At 39.8% G+C, this 20,152-nt stretch overlaps 1 protein-coding gene across 1 annotated transcript in view; it reads left to right on the top strand.

Moving 5' to 3' along the window:
• Positions 1-680: 680 nt before the first annotated feature.
• Positions 681-20,152, top strand: part of LOC114155443 (dolichyl-diphosphooligosaccharide--protein glycosyltransferase subunit STT3B) — a 102,114-nt gene continuing 82,642 nt past the window's right edge. The window contains exon 1 of the mRNA XM_028035313.1: positions 681-1,243. Within this exon, the coding sequence (XP_027891114.1) occupies positions 978-1,243 (266 nt within the window). The 5' untranslated portion in view covers positions 681-977. The remainder of the gene's footprint in view (positions 1,244-20,152) is intronic.

Here is a 20,152-nt window from a genome sequence, read left to right on the forward strand (position 1 = left end):
CAGTTGGACAGTTTTTAGCCCAATTTCACTCAGCAGTCTTTTTGTTTTCTCTGTTTAATGCATGCATGTAATTCTGTTCTGAAGTACACCAACATCCTTTCAACAACCACAGGATGTGTATCCTGACATGGTTGGTTAAGAAATGAGAAGTTACTCAAAGCATCAGCTTGAGTTAAACAACTTGCCAGCTGAAAGTTGTTTCAAGTCAATTCAAATATAATTTACTGGTCTAAAACAGAAACTAAATTAGTAATAATTAATGAGTAATTATTCAAAATTATCCAATGGGTGGTTCTTTCCTATTTCATTTTTTAAGTCCAGGCATGGACTTGTTTTTCTGATTGGCAGTGCATTGTAATATATAAACTGGTATAAATTTTGTAGAAAACACTTGTAATCAAACAAATTTAGAAAATTAATTAACAACATAACATTAAGTATTTAAAACAACTTATTCTTTGTTTATGGAGCCCCTCTATGTGTCAAGAGTTTTTTTTTTTTTTCATTTTTCAATCACAACCGGCCACGATTTATCTATTCGTCTATTGGATAACTTCTCTGGCAATCTAAGCAAATCTTCTTTGCTATTGGCTGATTAACCCGAAGCCCCGCCCTCTCTTACCTGTCGATCTGTGAAAGGCCACAAGCGCTCCCGCACGCCCCGCCCACTGCATCCCCTCCCGCCTCTTCCCACCGGCGTTCAGTCGTGAAGCGGATTGAACGAGCAGCGCTGGCTCTGTGGCGCAGGAGTATGCGGGCAGGAACATAACGGCTGCGGTAGTCAACTGAAAACACGTTTAAACACACACCGGGAGCGGCTCCGGAGAGAGGAACCCTGAGCACGGACAACCGAGGGGAGTTTACAGCGGTTAAGGAGCGGAGGGAGACTCGGGAGAGCGTCAGGAGGCGGTGGAGGTGGAGGAGAAGTGGGGGGAACGGACGCTCTCTAACGAATCCGACCGACATCGCACGCAGAAATGGCGGAGCACCACGCAGCCAGTGACGGGAAGCACAAGGCGTCCGGCAATTCTGGGAGCTCGGTGCACGGAAACAGCCGATCCGGCGCCGGCGGTGGAGGAGGAGCAGGGGGCAAAGGAGGCCTCTCTGGCGGACTGACACAACCGGCCGGGTGGCAGTCTCTACTCTCCTTCAGCATTCTTTTCCTGGCCTGCCTGGCAGGATTCAGCTCCAGACTTTTCGCTGTGATCCGGTTCGAGAGCATCATCCACGAGTTTGATCCATGGTAAGCTAGCAGATCAGATCGATTTGCAAGTGCTCGCTGTGCCAATGAAAGATGCTTAAGTCGACCCATTTCTTCCCTTTTACATAAACATGACGTATAATAATCTCCTTGTATAAGTTACTTTAACAGTGATACGTTTTTAAACTTATCTTAGATGTTTTATATCCCGCTGGATTCAAACACTTGTTCCCCAGTGATGATCAGTGAAGGGATTTCTGTCTCATGTCCTTGACACAATCACTTTAATTGTCAGAGGAGCGGAGTGCAGCAGGTATGAGGGATCTTGACGTTTATCGTGATGATCTGGGTAACCAGTCTGGTCCGACTGCATCCTCTGCAGGTTGTAGCACTCATCTGTGCAACTGTGGTTGACGACCGCAGGGCGCTGGAAGGTATGTGGAGTGTTCAGCTGCTGGTACAACTTCGTTGTAGACTGAGGAAGTACCAGCTCTCTATCAGAACTGTTTGTAATTCCTTTCAAACTTAATTAAAGTAGAGCGAGTGGAATTAAAAATGGTTCGCCGAGGGATTATATGCGGGTCGGTGGTCGATATATTTGATCTGGAGCTGGTTATATGGAGGATATACCAAGCTGATGTAGTGTGCACTAAGTTTCTGTGGAGGGTTGAAATTGTCACACTGTTATTAATGTAGATTAATAATATAAATCTATTTGAAATGTCAATTTGTTAAATGCACAACTTAAAAGCAAATATGGAAACTCCATCCATCCTTTTATATCCTTTTTTATTTATACACCTGCTTGTGCAGCAGTTAGGGACAGGATGTACCCTTGAAAACTCACCTGTTTATTTTCAGGACTATTTAAAACTGACTATGGAAAGCCAAAAGTGCTTTAATCTAATTAATGAATACATTTTTTGTAATTGTGAAAATTTCAATGAAATGCAGAAATAAATCCATCTATAATTATTTAAATGTCAGTAATTTACTAAATAAGTAAATGTTAAAATTATTGCAATTCAATGTTAATTTATTTGACATCATGTTAGTTTTCATAATAAAATTATTTAAATCAACTGTGTGGGTTGTCAAATGCATCCTTATTTTTGATTGGCTAACTTGCAGACCAATCACTTTGTGTCTAATGCTGACAGGTAAAGCTGACCACATAAGATAAAATCATGATGTGCCACAAAACGTTACCATGAAATGTTTAAAACGACAATTTTAAACATTTAATAAATCCAAATTAAGCTATTGCATTCAAACACCTTTGAAACTTCCTTATGTTTGCCTCTTTTGGAGCTCCGTACTCCAGCCGTTGCGAGTAATCACAGCAGGCTGTTGACATGACAGCCCACTGATCCGGTCTGGTGACGCTGCCATCACAATGCAGGATTATTCCTGGTTGTAGCTGTGTCACATGGGCTGTGGGGTGTGGACCGGCGGCCGGGATGCACCGTCACTCCTTCCTGTACTCTGTGGCATTCAGCCATTCTCCATGACTGAGGCATTAATTTATAAATTTTCAAGGACAGGTGCTCAGTCTTGTTCAGCGTGACACTTACCTTTTCAATTATGTTGATAACTTGATTGCACTTTATAGCCCAGGTTTGAAGCCAGGAGAGGTTTCAGCACGGTTCAGGCGATTTGGGTCTGACTTGCTGGGAAATGTGCAGGACTGACCTTTCTTTAATCATGGGTGGTTCTGTGTGTTGCATCCATTAGTATTCATTAGAAGATATATACATTATATTACCTGTGGTATCGTTCCCCATACTTGGCTGTAGTAGCTGCCTTGCTTCAGTTGTAAGGCTGTAAAGTGGTGGCCGTTTCCACAGTTACAGTGCAGCTTCTTGGCAACTTGTCACAGACATGAGAGCAAAGATTGTCTTTGATACACAAAAGTTTAAAAGCCCTCACAGCTATGAAAACACTTGAACTGTTGTTGTTCTGTTGTTGTTTCTCTTCACCCTCAAAAACCAAGCAGTGTTTCCGTCGAATTTAGTGGTTTAAAAAAGAAAAAAATACATAAAACTGTAATTTTGTCCTAAAAGTGTTGTTACTACACTGATTGGTTAAAATACAGAGATACAGCTGAGCTATATCATGATTGCTTATATGAAATTATGCATATCAGCATATACATGATTTCAAACATTATAAAAATCTGATAAGTGTGGCATGCCGTTGTATTGAATCCCTGTCCATCTCCAGTCCAGATCAGCTTTTAGATGCATTTCTGGTCCAACACACCTGAATCAAATGAGTGAGTCATTATGATACCTCAACCAAACTTGATGCAATGTAAACATTTCAGGACGGTAGCTCTTAAGTACTTTGAGTTGGAGACCCCTTGTCTAGAATCTGACCTTTTCCTTCATCCTTTTTTCCCCAAAGTGACTCAAGGTTAATCAAATTAAATGGAGAGATTTTTCATAACTTGCCACAGAATCTCAGATTTAGGTCTGAAGATTTTACAGCTTGGACATGCTTGGTATTGCACCAATTAGTTGTAGCTTTTGCTGTATGTTTAGGGTCATAGTTCACAAATGTGCTCAGTCAATGCTTTGACAAATTAAAAAAATTTAAAGGTAGTTTATTACAAAAAGCCACAAACTGATGTATGCAATACATCGGAGTTTGTTTGTGGTTGTAACATGAAAAAATGTGCAAACATTCAAGGATTGAGAAAACTTTTGTAAGCTACTGTAGTTGCTTTCAGCTAAATCTGAAGAAATATCTCTCTATTATAGTTTTTCTCCTGACCTGCACAACATGTGTAACCTTGAGGTCACCATCTAAAATTTGTGTTTATTTTTTATTCCATGTTTATTTCATGATGCACTTTCCTCCTTGCTGTTAGTGTTTTCTGGAGCTACGAAAAATGGACATCTCTGGGTCTCATAAAAAACTCAAGACCTTTCTAAACAAAGAAACAAAAGTTAGTCAGTGGTTTCTATGGATTGTATGGTATGGTTTGGCGTTGTACTGCATTCTGTTGTGCTGATGAATCTCTTACCTCTTTGACAGCAAGAATAGAAAGTGATGTGATGTACCATCTGCTGATTGGAAGGGGCCATCATCCTCAGACATGCTTGATTGGTGCTGTTAGTTTGGCTGTTTTCCCCCCCACTTTGTCCACAGATAAGCATCACATTAAACAAGCCAGCAATTTGTGGAATTACAGTTGGATTTAGACACTCTAAAAATGTCAGGCATATTGTACAATGTGCGAACAGCGTAGGCAAAGCTGATTTAGTGAAAGACTGCTTGATGAGTCTCTGGCTGCTCTGATTACAGTCAAAAATATATTTTGTCATATTTTTAATGCTTTGTTTCTTTGGCGAAGGTAATTCCTTTGCAAAGTCATGTCATCATCGAAAAGCGTAGTTCAGTTTTCTTAAGATGGCTCTAAATTATTAGTCCTTTCAAGGTTTGAGTTAGTGGTTTCAGTGAAGTGTATTGTGTGAAGACGTCGCCGTGCGATGAATAGACCCTGCTGCCAGAAGTAATACTGCTTTTGTAAGAGAAGGATGTGCTTCGGCTCCTGGATTACAGATTTTTCTTTGAGTTCATCATTTTGTAGTGTTTGATTAATAAAAATGCATAAATCTGAGCCGTGTAGCATGGCTTGTAGAAGTTTAAGAGCAAAGTCAAGTTTGCAAATAACTGAATTTCTGTCCAACTGACTTCTTTAAGACTGAAATGAGAGGTAGCAAGTGGATTTAAGAATAGTTCCCACGCTGATTTTTTTTTCTTTTTTTTTTTAGTAATGAGACAAAAAACCTGAAGGTTTGTAAAACTTACTTTTGATAAGTGCCACATCTGCACTGAAAAGTAAAAACACAAATGTTTTAAGGAAAAGCATAAAGTAAAAAGCTGGAATGAGTGACTTGTTTTTGAGAATCAGAGTTGTTGCGTTCACATCTGCTGTCAGTCGAGGTGAATCTGATCTAAAAATGCTTCTCTGCTTTCCCTTAAAGGTCTTCCTGGTATTTTAGGTCTTTTAGCTTTACCATGGTTTACAGAGATGTTAAAAAGAATCAAGAGTCTTACTGTACTAAGGAACCGGTCAGGAGAATTTCACAGCATTATATTTACACAATGGAACTGTGCTGTTGTGCATTAATGACTTGGGATAATCCTGGACAACGATGATGGTTCAAAGAGGAAACGTTTGTCTGAATAAAGAGCAGAGTAGTTTGTCAACTACTGGTTGTACGAGTTTTGACTGTCTCCTGCATTCTTCTTAAACCGAGGGGTGGAGTTTAGAAACAAAGCTGTGGTTGGAAGTTTTTGTCCAACAATCTGTCATACAGCAACAGTCTTCAGTCAGAGTCCTCTTCAGATTCGCTGCAAGACTGACTGCTACCAGAGATCCTTCTTGCCCACAGCATCACCATCCACAGCGGCTCTTTGGAGGCACTTGGATGATAAAAGTTATGACGACCTTCAATTTCCCTTTGGGATAAATAGAGTATTTTTGAGCTGAATTGGAAGTGATACTGTACGTAAACGTAGAAGCGCACCCTGCGGAACATTTTTAGCGTGCAGCACATTCACATTTGAATCTAATCTGTATTTTTGCTCGTGGATATATTTAACTACTGTCTAAAGGGAGCCTCCGTCACAGTTTTCATCATGCTGTTAGAAAAAGAGGTTTTTATATGGGTAAGGGATATAATGCGATATATCTGCATTATACCCTTTCTCCTAAGCCTTCCAGACATGTACTCCTCCTCCTCTCTCGTTTATCATGCTGTGAGAACGCATCTGCAGCAGAAAATCTCTCACTGTGAAGTGCATGTGTGAAACACAAGTGGTGGAAAAGGTCTGTATGTAATTGCCAGAGTTTTCTGCTGAATGTCCTGTGTTCATGTTTGACAAGAGCTTGTTGCATGATTTTTAATAACTCTGTTATCAGAACTGGGCAGCTGTTCCACACTTCTTTTTTGATGTTTTTTTTTTATATATATAGATTTTGGAGTTGTGAATTGGAAGCTGGTGACATTTGGATTCTTTTTTTTTTATCTGGAAGCCTGCTCAACTTGATTTGACCACTTAACTGAGATAATTTTCTTACAGCCGAAAGGACAACATCAAAGTATTTATATTTAACGCAATTTAAGCATAGTAAATTTTAGCTAGTGTTTTTGTCACTTATATGGATCTAACATTATTTTTAGAATGTTTTTTTATTGCAGATATTTCATATTGATCTTTGCACATTCACATGATTCTGTCTTCTATTTCTAATACTGTGTATATGAAATGAGAAGAGTGAATTCTGACTCAGTTTTAGAAAATTTAAATTATTTTCTCTTTAGAGCCAAAATGTAAGAATATTCTATTTTTGTATGTGTTAGTTGTGAGGCTTTTCATTTACGTTGAAAGGAGAGATGGTGTCTCACTGCATTCGTTAGCGGGTTTCCCAACCCTGGTCCTCGAGTCACACTGCCCTTTAGATGTTTCCGGTCTGTAGTGGTCCTGATTCAGACAACTGCAGTTCAGCAAAAAGTCTGTTAATCAGCCATCAGCTGACAGGTGTGCTGAAGCTGCGAAACAGCACATTCAGTCCATACAGAAAGTGCATTTTTTACCATTAACCCATATTTCCAGAATGGAACATGTCTTTCTCCTTGTCAAATTCTGAAAGCCTGCTCTCTCTCTCACTGTCTCACAGCTTGTATGAACTACAGACAGGTCTGGATATGTTGTATAAAATATAGTCTAAGCAATTCCTCCGACTTTGTTTTTAAACACTATTTCAACACTGAAAATAATAAGAATTCAACTTCTTCCCTCCATTACAACTTCCACTCGGAAGAGTTTTGTGAGCTTGTCCTGATGGTTTACTGCGGTGAGTTCAATGATCAGAAGCAAAAAACAGAATTTTGAGTTTCTTACTGGCTTTAAACACTGAAGACGGACCTTCACTCAAACTTCTGTCACTTATCGCTATAATAAGTGACAAGCATTTACGTTGTCACTGCATCCCAGTTTTAGTGGTGCAGATTTACTGTAATACAGGAAACAATTTTATTCACTCATGTAATCAAATATACAAACATTTATTGATGCTCTGGTAGAAAAATAGAATGGGATTGCCAGTTTTTGGCATTGCCAACATTAACAATTAGTATGTTTGACCATTTACAACGTTTAAAAATGCCTAAGCACCACGATGCATGAAAAATATGCTGCAGGTTCTGTGAAAGTGGTTAAGATGAAATGATTGTTGTAGAATGAATAACATATTGGTCAATCAGTTGTGAAATCCCTGGTGTTTTACAGCAAAAACTCTGAAATAGCACAGATGTATGAAAAATAGTATGGATGATACTCAACATTGAGACAGATGAAGCTAGGTGAAGCCAGTTAAAGGACAATTGGCAGATTTATTGATCTCTGATCAAATGAGACCAGCATACTTCCAGTTCCAGCAAAGGATCTCAGTCTTCTGGATAGGAGTGGACATTACATTTTTAAATGCAACTTATAATTATATTGTTGTTGCAAAGCTGGGGAGAGTTGAAATCCATGACATCTTGCATCCACAGCAGATTCTGCAGCGTTATTAAATGGCTTTTTGGAATAATTTTGAACAAGTTGTGTTGAGTGCATTTTATTATATGGTCCGATTAAAGGAACTGTTACTGTTCTCTTATTTATCTTACAGCACAGCCACAGCCTTTGGTGGGCTATATTTTAGCTGAGCTGTTATTCAGCCATTATTTCCTAATAGCATAGTTGTATTATTTTAACAGCATGTGTACAAATATAGGTTAAGTTGGCTTTACTAAAGTGCTCATGTAATTAGAAGGTAATGAGCCATGTTGGGCCGCTGTCTGCATGACTTAGCAGAGCGAGCGGCCTGCCTCATGATTGTTTACGGGAATAATTGAATAAAATTCAAAACGATTGCCAGCAATTTTTATTTTGAATGCTGTTTGCTTCAAAGACGCATCTTTAATGACACTAAAAGTCTGGCCAGTCATCATCCTCCACTGCAGGAAACCAATCAACCAGCGTTTAATTAAAGTATCTGAATGGAATGAATTACTTTTGAAACAATAAAAAAATAATAGCAGAAAATTGTTTCAATATGTGACCTGCAAACTTAAAAAAAGCCGGGGACTGTATGGAAGTACAGTATTCCTTTGACCCATAGCAAAATGAATAAAACAGATGACAGAATATTTAATTTTTATTACGTTATTAAAAAATGGACCTAGCTGCAGCTCCTGTTATTGGTGCTGGTGAGAACTGAATTTATGATATAGCTGCGATGCAAAACCCATGCATAAGCCTGCCAAGTGTGAAGTGTGGGTGTAGTTATATGAGGTTAAGCTAAGGGCAAGTAAGATTGTTGTCCTTTCACCATCTGCTCCTGTAGTATCTTCCAGCTGCACACTTCCTCACCAGGCAGCATTGTTTGAAGCCCCGAAGCCATTGGAAGGATGCCGAAAACAAGAGTGCCATTTCTCTTCTTCTTGTTTCTGCTTTTCAACTTGCCTGACTTTACTTGTTCATCTCTTTCCTTTTTGTTTGAAGATTTAGGCGCAAGATATTAATTTACTTTAATGAAGACCTGGAAAATCTATCAAAGATTTTTGTTTTTCTCTATAATTTAAAGTCCTGATCATTTGGGCTGAGAGCTTGAAAAGAGGGCCACTTTTAAACTGACTTATATTAGTCACCAGCAGCAAGGCCCACATTTTGTCTCCAGACATTGTGTAAACTTTAGTGTTACTCAAATAAGTAAATGCTATAAAAATATGAGTCAGTGAGGAAGTGTTAAAAAAACAAAACATTCTTCCACCAAAAAATAGGCTAAAAATGAAATCTTTCTACTTTGATTTATTTGCCCACTCTGATTCAGGTTTTAGTCAAAAGCAGACTGTAAAGGTTTCTGTGTTTGGTGCTGCACTGACACCTGGAATAGCAGCAGTTTACAGCATTTAAATTCAATCCTACGACTTCATGAAACACTTTCAGTTTACGCCTTTGCAAGGATTTTGAAACGTCTCTTACAGGGGTAATTAATTATTCTGTGCTGCAGAAAATTGCTAAGTGCTGTGAAAAGAAAATCTCCTTGCACGAAATGTTGCGCCTCAGCTTTTTTTTTTCTGAACCTGAACAATTAGTACGAGTAGCCCCCTCCTCCTTCTCTCCACATTTTATTTTTCTGTTTTTTGAAGTGCACAGTATCATTTGAATATCCTGGGAAGGGCTGCACAACATGTGGGGCTTGCACTATTGTTTAGGAAAATGAGAATACAGTTTTATCTTCCTAACTAATGGAAGGGTTCAGCAGGAATCGTTGTGATACTGTAAAGCAGTTTCTCAAATGACACCCCACTGTATAATACTTGCATCTGCCTGGGAAGGCCGATGGTGTTCGCTTTTTAATCTCGTGTTTTGGCATTTTAACATTTTCCATGAGATTCTACCCATTTTTTTATATTTAAAGATTAATACTACTGTGTATATATAAAGATTCTAAAAACACATGAATAGTTTTGCAACATTAATCTGTTGTGTTTATTGACAGTAGACTCCTGGCTCATCTTAGTTCAGTTTTTTTTCTTTGGAAAATGACATAAGGAAGTAGATATTCTGTGGTAGCACTAATACGGTTTCCATCCATCCATCCATCCATTTTCTAACACCCTTGTCCCTAGCGGGGTTGGGAGGTGCGGTGCTGGTGCCTATCTCCAGCTAACGTTTCGGCGAGAGGCGGGGTTCACCCTGGACAGTTCGCCAGTCTGTCGCAGGGCAACACAGAGAGAATTTATGCTTAGGGAGAATTTAGAGAGGCCAATTAACCTGACAGTCATATTTTTGGACTATGGGAGGAAGCCGGAGTACCCAGAGAGAAACCACGCATGCACAGGGAGAACATGCAAACTCCATGCAGAAAGACCCCAGGCCGGGAATCGAACCCAGGACCTTCTTGCTGCAAGGCAACAGTGCTACTAACTGTGCCACTGTGCAGCACTCGTACGGTTTCCACTGTGTGTATTAATGCATATTATACACCCAAATATGGTTCAAACCTTATTTGGTGTTTGAATCATTAAGATATACAGTTATAGATTTTTCTAAAAAGGATATCAAGTATCTGTACTTTTAGCTATTTAGCTTTTCACGGCTCCCTAACCTCTACAAATACCAGAGGTCCATAGTAGTTGAAAACGGGCCTAACAGTGTAGTAGCATTGTCTCGTCACAGGTAGCATGTAGATGTAACTGAAATAATTGTGGTGATGCAAACAGGATGTTGTACCCTTTAATTAAAAAACAGTAGTTATGAGCTTGGATGTGATGATGATTTTAGTTCTGTATGTTTTCTGACCACTTGGGGCATATACGATAAACAAAAATCAAACATTCTCCATTTTCAGATGAGGCTCCCTACTTTAAAGTTTTATCCCATTGTGTGAATTAGGTTTTTATCTTCCAAACATGCGGCCTACATAACATACCCATCAGTGTTTACAGTCTTAAAAGTCAAAGAGGCAGAAAAGTCATGTTTACTTGGAAAAATTTGAGTTAAACACTTCTTTTGCAGCTTTTCCAACGTGACTGGCGGGGTGCAGCTCCAGCACAAAACTGTTGGAAAATGTCAGAAGCAGCTAAAATAAAAACTTTTGTAGCTTCAGGAAGTGAGGAGAAGGCTAGTGAGGGAACAAGCAGGCGGTTTCCAGGACTTGTTGCTGGCAGGTGTCTATTGAGGCAGGGCCACATTAGCATGTTCATTGAATCATAGTGTGACGGGGAGGAAAAAGGCCCGGAGTTGCCCTGAAGCTGTTGTAAAACCATCAGGTGTTAGACTAATGCCAGTTTGGAGAAAGCCGTCCATTTTGTAGGAAATTAATGACTGCGGTGAGAAATCGACGTGTCGAGCTACTTTCTCTTCCTCGTCTAACGTTTGCTCCCTGCTTTCACCTCAGCCAAGAGGCTTCATGTCAAGCCCCTGCTTCCTCGGCAGGGTTTCCCAGGAGAATATTGTCAGACATGGCAGCGGGGTCTGTGAAAGTGCAGCATGCTGCAAATGTGAAACGGAGAGCTGATCCAGGCAACATGGTCTCATTTGAAGGAAGCAGCATCTGGCCAGGGGAAGCCATTATAAAAGATTAAGGATTATGATTTCAGTCTTATTTGCTTTAGTGATCAAGGTTTTCCGCTCTCCTTTGTATTCGGTGCGAACAACCTTAAGCAAGCTACTTTTCCATGACTAAATAATCTTTCATGACCTCCCTTTTGTGGTTATCCTCTTTACTGTGGATAATATGACCAAGGTTGTGAGTTGAGCGCCTCAGCCAGGTTTTTCCAGCAGCTATTAAAGATCTTCTACTGTACAGAAATGAGAGGCAGTTCTCCATTCATTCAGGCTGAACTGAAGAGGATGTCCTAGTTTTTTGCTCTTGATTTGCCTGCTAGTCTGTGTTCTTGATGACGTTTTTCTGAAAGCCTCTGTGCCGTTGCCACCTAATAAGGGGTACAGTTCCAGTCAGAGGGTTTACATGCACTCATCACGGGCATTTGAGATATTCATCTCCTAATTACTCAGCTTTACTTTTGCGAGGGTGGAATAATTAAATAAAAACTACTTAAATGAGTTTTAAAAAAACAGGATTGGGGGTTACATGTTTGAATTTATAATGGATTATTCTTATTCAAACAGGTTCAGAATTGTACAGGCTATGGCTATGCTGCAATAAATATTTGTATCTTTAGGGATATAATCAAAAGCAGTAGATTGTTTAGTTTATTGATTGAGCTAATTTTATGAAGTAGCCATTTTGATAGTGTGGGATTAAGATTGTGCTTTGAAACGGACCAAATGCATACTTGAATTTTAACAACCTATAAAATATTGCACCCAAGCAGTCCTTTGCAAATATGATTGTGCAGACATTAGCATTGCTGTATCATTTGGGATTTAATGTACATCATGCAACTTATAATCTGGTTAAAATATTATGTGTACGAGTAAATGTCTAACCCCAGCTGTAGAAGTCTGAGGTCTAACATGGCATATAGTCCAGCATGTTGGTAAGATTGTTTTCCAAAATTTAAATTTGGGTGTATTAACCTTCATCATAAACATACCTGGAGTGTTGCTCCATGCTTTCATGCATGTTTGAGAAATTCTTGAATTTCCCAGGGCAGCCATTCATTAAATGCTCTCTCCCAAATTGCCATCTTCCTACTTGGCTCCTTCAGACTAGCAGCAGCAGTAATTAGCAAAAACCTGGTGGAACTGAGCATCTGCTGGGTTCATCATGCAAACTACTTAGTCCATCGCTTCTAAGAACGTTTACTTCCATAATGGAAAGGCATTGTTCTGATGACGCCCTGAAGGCGGAGTGTCAGTAAGAGCAGGTGCTTCTTAAAGAGACAGTCTAATATGAAGGCGTCAAATTGCGACCTCAAATTTTTTTTATGTCATGTTTGATATGCAACATTGTTATAACAATTGAAGATAGTTACTAGATTGTGCACCATATGGTTGGATAACACATAATACTGCCACTTTAAAGCACTGAAAGTGCTCTCTCAAAGACTGCCATAGAATTGAAGGTTTATTTAAATTTTTTTTACAGTCAGGCGTACGAAGGAGAGCTCTCTTCTGATAGTTGGTGCGCCGAAAGTAGTTTTGGAGTTCAGATTTAAAATATTACTGTTATTTTCATGCAGATCAATTCCTTCTAACATAAAACTGGAAAAAAGTTTCAACATGCATTTTCAGGATACGCTCTATACTTCTATGAATACACACTGCCCTATTTGTCATCTTTAATACAAGAGCATGACCTGGAGCAGGTCTGAGTTGGCCCAGAAACAAAACCTAGATACCAGAACTAAATTTATCCCCCATGTTTCTCGTCCACATTAAGGAAAGAAAAAAAAGCGCACCACGTCTGTGTGTTGCCACGCAGAGTGGGAGAGAAACCGTCTGCTTGATGCAGCTTTTGTCAAGCTGTTTGTTGTGCGCCGTCATGGCTGGATGCAATTGTTGTTCCGTGACCATCCAGCCTGCAGGACTCGTCCGCCCAGCGAAGAACAGACGGAGCGGAGTGTCTGCTCACCGGATGCAAAGCTGTAATTGAAGGCATTCGTTTTCAGTGCCTGTGCAAGTGAACTTTTCCCCTGATTTCTTGTTTTTCTTGCAGTAACAGTTTTATGCAAATGGTAAGAATCAGGTTGTTGGGTCTTGAGTTGCCTTAGAGCACCCAAAACTAATGTAATGTTTTATTGTTTGACACTTTGCTTTAAAAAATCAGATAAAAAAACCCGAGCAATGGACAATAGCTGTTCAGAATCGACCTCAAATTAATGCTCGTCTCTGAGAAAAGCAGGAAATCGCTGGCATTTACTGAATGTCATTATTGGTCAGATAGTCCTTTAATTATTAACTCGATCTCTCAGCTTTCACTGCAGCTCCACTTTGTTCCTGTTGAAGTGGTCCTGCATGCCCTCTGGGTGGTCTAATGGGGGAGGTGGGCTGGAGGAGAACAAGGAGGACCTGTGCTTATGCCTCCTCGTCCTCTTACTGACAGAAGTCAGCTCGCAGCTCTGTGGGCGAGCACACCTGCATACAGAGAGGAGAGAGAGAGGATCGGCGGTGGGATGGTAGGAGGCAGAGGAGGAGAAAAGAAATGACTGCCTGCCAAGCGTTCAGACTGAGGAAGGTTTTGGTGGCGAGGCCAAAGAGATTGCATTGTTCGTTAGAATCGCCTCATCGGTTTGCGTTCATATGTACCACAGTATCTGTGCCTCACTGTTTTTATGTGGAAAGAGGATGGGTTTTTGTCACTTTCTGCCTCAGGTTGAATTGAATGTGTTCTGTGGCTGATAGGCTGCTTACTGCGGAGTCTGTTTAATAAGATCAGCTGCTTAAGGCATCTCCGAAGTCTTACTGAATAGTAGAAACGGCTTTGCTCAGCTTATTTTTAAGTAATTTTCTCCTTTCAGTTTAATCCCTAGAACATTTTGCAGAAACTTACGTTGATACTGGCAGAGAAACTAGGTAGGTGGCTGTTGGGTAAGGCAGATTAATCTCAGTAGGAACTGGTCTTAAGGAGTACTGGGCAAACTGGAGGCTACTAAGTTTTCATACCCCATGAAAAATCATACACAATTAGCTATTTTTGAAAAATAAAAATCTGAAAACTGAGGATTTGCATTCAGCCTTTTGAAAAGAACCTTGTAGAACCACATTTTGTTATAACAGTTATGCTTAAAAATCTTGTCTACTGGTTTTGTGAAATAGTTCAGGCTCAGATTAGTTTCTATAGTGTCTGTAAAGATAGAACTTCCTGTTATCCGACATTCTGTCAATCAGAATAGATCTTTACTTGGACTGGACTGTGGTGTTGCAGGCCCCTGATCTATTAGCTCTGACTGTATTAAACCGGGTGACTCTTTACCCCAGTCTCGAGTCTTTTGCTTCATCTTGGCTTACTGGTTGAACTGTGCTTAGTCCCAAGCGTTTTAAAGGTTGGGATGTTTTCAAATGTAATCCTGCTTTAAACGTCCCCGAAGCCTTATCTCTGACTTTACCGCTGTGTTCCTTGGTCTTCATGATGCTGATAGTTCACTGATGTCCTCTCAGATGTTCACAGAACGGCTGCATTTAATCAAATGAAACAAATTCGGACAATACTTAGTGATTTGGTGACTTGTAGAAGTCATGTCTTCCGCTGGATATTCACACACCTTTAAGCTTCACAACCTGTGAAATTCCAACAAACAACCAGGAAGTTTCATTGATGTCAGTGGAGCTGTCAGCAGGGAGCTATTTATGTAAAGTCTCTGTGGTTGACTTGCCTGAAAAGTTGAGCTGCTTGTTGACGTCTGCGGTGCTGGGCGCTTTGGTCGGCAGGTGGTCATCTCAGGTTTGTGGTAGACTCAGGACGGTTCCAGTGGAATCTTTGACGACCACCATCATCACTTACTGTCTGCTGTTGAATCATTTGTAGAGATCAACTGATGGAAATAAATCAGCTGTTAATATTGGCCGATACCGATGCTGGTGCCGACATATCCCTTGTCATTTTCATATTTTGTAAATGTTGATACAAAGTATTAAACTGTAATCAGAGGTACAAACTCGGCTTGGGTTGAATCAAAGGTAAATCCCCAACTGGAGTTTTTACTTGCTTCAGTTTGCATTTCCAAACTGCACTGGGATGTGCTCAAGTACTAGTATCTAAGTTTACGTAAAATCCTTCTAAAATATGTTCGAATTTGTCTTCATGTCCCAAAGAATGTTAAAGTTGAAGAGGTATGATACTTTTGAGGTTTAAGTCTCTACACATAGAGCTGGTAGCTGATTATCTACCTCTTGTTAAACATGAAAATTTGGTTGCTTTAGTCTCTGTAATAAATTTTCAGTTCCCAGGTTGGATGATTGGCTGCTGTTCTCTTTGGCTCATCTTGCATGCCTTGTGGTTGTTTCATTTCAGTTCTTATGCCTTTTTTATTACAGGCTTTTTATGCCTTTCCATCATATTTTTATTCCTTTTCTAAAATTCATTTCCCTTGTTTCTTGGCAAGGTTTCTGCTAGCAGCGCACATATTTTTGTAACTCATGTCACTCGTCTTCCATGCCAGCTTCTTCCTGTTGCGGGTTGCTGTGGAGCTGCAGCGTACCCTTGGGTTGAGAGGCTGAAGGCATCAGGAGTGCGTTGCCAGGTGTTCAAAGTGCCAAAACGACGATAAGCGAGACAAACAACCATGCACACCTGAAGTCACTTTGGAATCTTTATTTAATATAAAATTTATGTTTGTGATTGTGGTAGGAAGCCGAAGAACAAAGTTAAAACCCACGCAGCGACAGGGAGAATATGCAAACTCCAGTCAGCCTTGAGGCGGCATTTAACCGGAAAACCTGTCGCCGTGAGGCAAGCAAGCCTCACAGTAATACACACTATGGTGCGCTATATGACAAATTTTATTTTAAAATACTTTTATCACAATCACATAAACTCAAGTTCTGGTGGATAAACAATAATAGTTGATATGACTTCTTTCTAATTATTTATTAATAGCATAGAAAACTGAACATGAAAGTCAAGGCTGTATTGGGACATAAAAGCTGAAAATTGAGATTACTGGTCTTTGGATAGTTAGTTTCAGTTGACGTCAGGATGTGATTTACAGTTAGCAAAGATGACGCAAGTTCATTATATAGATTGACTTGCTATGTCAATATCATTATTTGAAACATTGTAATTGCAAAACCCTGCTTGGATGCAGTGGATTATCATATTTCAATCAAACAACTTGACTGTAACCAGAGGAGAGACTTGTGCATGAATTAGATGTTGCATTGGCAGGTGGGACTGATTAGAAACTAAATAAATGTTGAACCATGGTTGGATGATCCCATCTCCAGCCTTTCTCCCATTTCTTCTGTATAGTTGAACTTCAAACAAACTAGAGCTGCAACAAAATACGAGAACATTAATTTTCTAAATTATTATAGAATGCAGTTACAGAGTCTCCATCACTATGGCATCCATGTCACTCTGATGCCGATCATTTTGGGTACAGTGTGGCATCGAGAGCCAACTGGCCACTTAATTAGGTATGTCTCAGTACTAGTGTTTTGGTCCTCCTCTGCTTGCTAACAGAGAACTTGATTAAACAGGAAGTGCATTCCTACTAAAGGATCCGTTGTTCAAGAACATTATTAATGCGACTGAACTTGTAAAACCAGAAAAATGGAAAAGGGAGGGAGGTAGTACTTTGTACTCCTTCAGGATGGAGGTTTGGAATTGTTTTTCATATTGTAATTCAGGCTGTTTCTATCTAAATCATGAATTAGGAGGGAGCTCTTCATTGTTTTGTTTTTTTATTGTTTTTCATATTGTAATTCAGGCTGTTTCTATCTAAATCATGAATTAGGAGGGAGCTCTTCATTGTTTTGTTTTTTTATTGTTTTGAAGAGTGGAGAACAGTGGAAAGAAAATGCATTACAATTTGAAACATTTCTATCTGGTTAGCAGATGTTTTTTAAAGATTAAGAATAAGTATTAATTGTTGCGCTGAATGTTTTTAGAGTAATTACATACATGTGTATAATTGTCTCTGCCCATTGTTGGCTCAGCGACGGGCATCTCTCCATTTTGGCTGAATCCCATCTTACTGTTGTTCTGCTGCAGATGTGTCTATTGTTGGAGCCATTTCTCCGGTCCCTTTCCAGCGGTCCATTGTGAGAGGATGACTTTATTATCCCAACCTCGCCACTGGCATGCTCACCTGGCGTGACATTACAGATCATCGCTATCTGGGGCCGTGGCTTTGTTTCAGGTCGCGACAGCAGCTGACAGCGAGGCAAGGGCGAAAACAGCCCACGGTCTCTTGGTGTTGGTGCCGAGCGCCGGCTGAACAGTCGGAGGGATGAGGGGGTGAAAGAGGGCTGAGGGCTCAGGATGAGAAATGGCAGATGGACGAAAGGAGGGCAGATAGGACATGGCGACAGCTGGAATAGGTTGTCAAATCTGTGAGTGGCTGCTGAAAACGAGCCAGTCAGAAGGTTTTTATATCATGGGGGTTATCAAGTTGACCAGCTGGCAGGTAGCATGACTATAAAACGAGATGGGAGGCTTGGAGCTGGAAACGGGCGGAAATTCACTGATGTTGAGACCACACTGGAGAGGTGGAGATTGTATTCCTGCATGCTTGCTTTGCAGTTGAATTCAGAATCTGCCAAATGGAAATGCACAGGTCAGCCTCAGGAGTCCAATTAACTTTAAACCGGATTTATTTTACAATAGCATTGAGTTTCAAAGCAAGTACTGACTCTTAAGACTTAACCAATAAAATATTTGGTTCAGAGTAGGATAAGTAAAGTGGATAAGAGTGTGCTTGTTCCAATTAGCTTGTGTAGAACTGTAGGAGAGAACACACATCAACACAGAATCACCTTTTCTCCCTGTGTGGCTCTTCTGTCTTCACTAGCAGATTACATTTCTGGAGTTTCTACGTGATGCATGGAAATGTCTTTTTATGCACAGGGGACGAAACTGAGATGTCAAGACCAGCTTAAGCCCCTTAAACCGCTCCTTCATTCCAGATTAAATGGCCGACGTGAGGCACTTTAACTCGTGAAAGGCTAGACAAAGAAACGGTTGTAGATCATAAGACTCATTAGGAAGGTTAGACAGAACTTTCAGAAGCTTTCCTTTAGAATGTGATGGATTTAGCAATAGATTTTCATATTTATAAAAGATGACTGACCTTACTGAATTAATAAAAATAGCCAATGTTCTATTAGAGGCTCTAAAATTATAACCAACCACTGGTTTCCTGCTCTATTTAGTCAGTGAAATCTTCTGCTCTTCATGCAGCGGAAAGACCATTCATAATGGTCACACATTTCAAATGGTTTGTGTTGTCTGAGGCTAAACAAAAGCATAGCATTTATTATTGAAATGGAAATGTAGCTGTTATGAAATTCAAACGGGGCAGAGGAATATGACATGTTAAAGATCAGCTCTGAGCAGACCATGGTTACAACTTGGTTATGTTGGTATAAATCCAGAGGATTCTTAGAAGATGCAGAGTTCAAAGCTCGTTATTCTGATCATAATAAACTTTAATATGCAGTAAAATAAAAAGAAAAGACTGCTCCGTTTTTAGTGAAATCAGGCATTGAAACAAAATTCAAAGGTAATTCATGTATTTTATAAAAAAAAAAAAAAAAAAAAAGCCAGAGCAAAACATTGACTCCGACCAACTACGACAAAAGTTACATTTGAATCCCTATAAAACTCAAAATCTACTTCATTGACGTAAACAAACTCTCAGCTACTTAAGTGCTAGTCGGAGAGAAGATGGAAGGCTCAGTGTTCTGTAATCCAATTGCATTCTGGAAAAAGGCTTTGCTAATGGAAACTGTGGGCAAAACCTCCCCCTATTAAAAAGTTTTAGAAGCGCTTTGAGGACTGCTGGACCTGCTGTAGCTCCAAGCAGCCTGCTGTAGGCCGGCTTTCAGGCCATTAGTTGGTTTGTTTTGGTCGCTGCTTCTAATGACGGATAACTACAGTAACGGCTCCTTAAAGATATAGATATAAAACTCATCCTTTTATTCTGCGTGTCTGTTTACGCTATGTGTAATCTGCTTTTTTTCCACATGTTCAAAGTGTAAAGAATGAGTGTAAATTCTGTCCATCAAGTCTGCTCTGCTCGCCCGTCCAGCTGCTGCAAGGACTCTGCTTTCAGAATATCATGAACCTTGGGCTTTTATTGATTTTTAGCTCAACTTCCACAAGGCCAGCAGTGAAGTCAGCATTGTTGCTCTAAATTTACTATATTCTCCTGTGTGCTGCGAGTGGATCGCAGTATGCCAACACTACAACCTGACACTTAAATCTTTTTTTATTTTTTTTCTTCGGTACAAAACCTTAATTTCACACACATTCAACAAGATGTCAGTTTAAGATTTATTTATTTTTTCGCTCCACTTACTGTCTCATCTTGCCGCTTTTCAGTCTGGAGAGACACATCTCTGCCTACTCATTTTGCCTCTTTATGAAGCCTCCTCCTGATGCAGCCAAGTCCTCTGAACACATTTTTTTAAATTAATGAATAAAATTTTTTTTTTCTTTTCCTTTCCTCCAAGCCTGCTGCTACAACTTAATGTGTCCCTGAGACATGTGGCACACCAGGAGAAGAGGATTTTTTCCTTCCAAATTTTAATGATTGTCCCTGCAGGCGCTCTTCATATCAGCTGGGGTCTTTCTCTGTTTTCCCATCCAGGGTGGACTGACCCACTTGAATAGGAGAATATATTGGGTTTTTTTCATCCTCTGCTCTTTTTTGCTTTGATTTATTAATGGTTATTAATTCTCAAATCTAAAATTTCTACTGTCTTGAAGTTTTCATTGACCATTTCCATGTATGTGGAAGAAAGAACTGTACGACT

This window comes from Xiphophorus couchianus, chromosome 13 (genome assembly GCF_001444195.1).
Source record: "Xiphophorus couchianus chromosome 13, X_couchianus-1.0, whole genome shotgun sequence".
Lineage (NCBI taxonomy): Eukaryota > Metazoa > Chordata > Actinopteri > Cyprinodontiformes > Poeciliidae > Xiphophorus > Xiphophorus couchianus.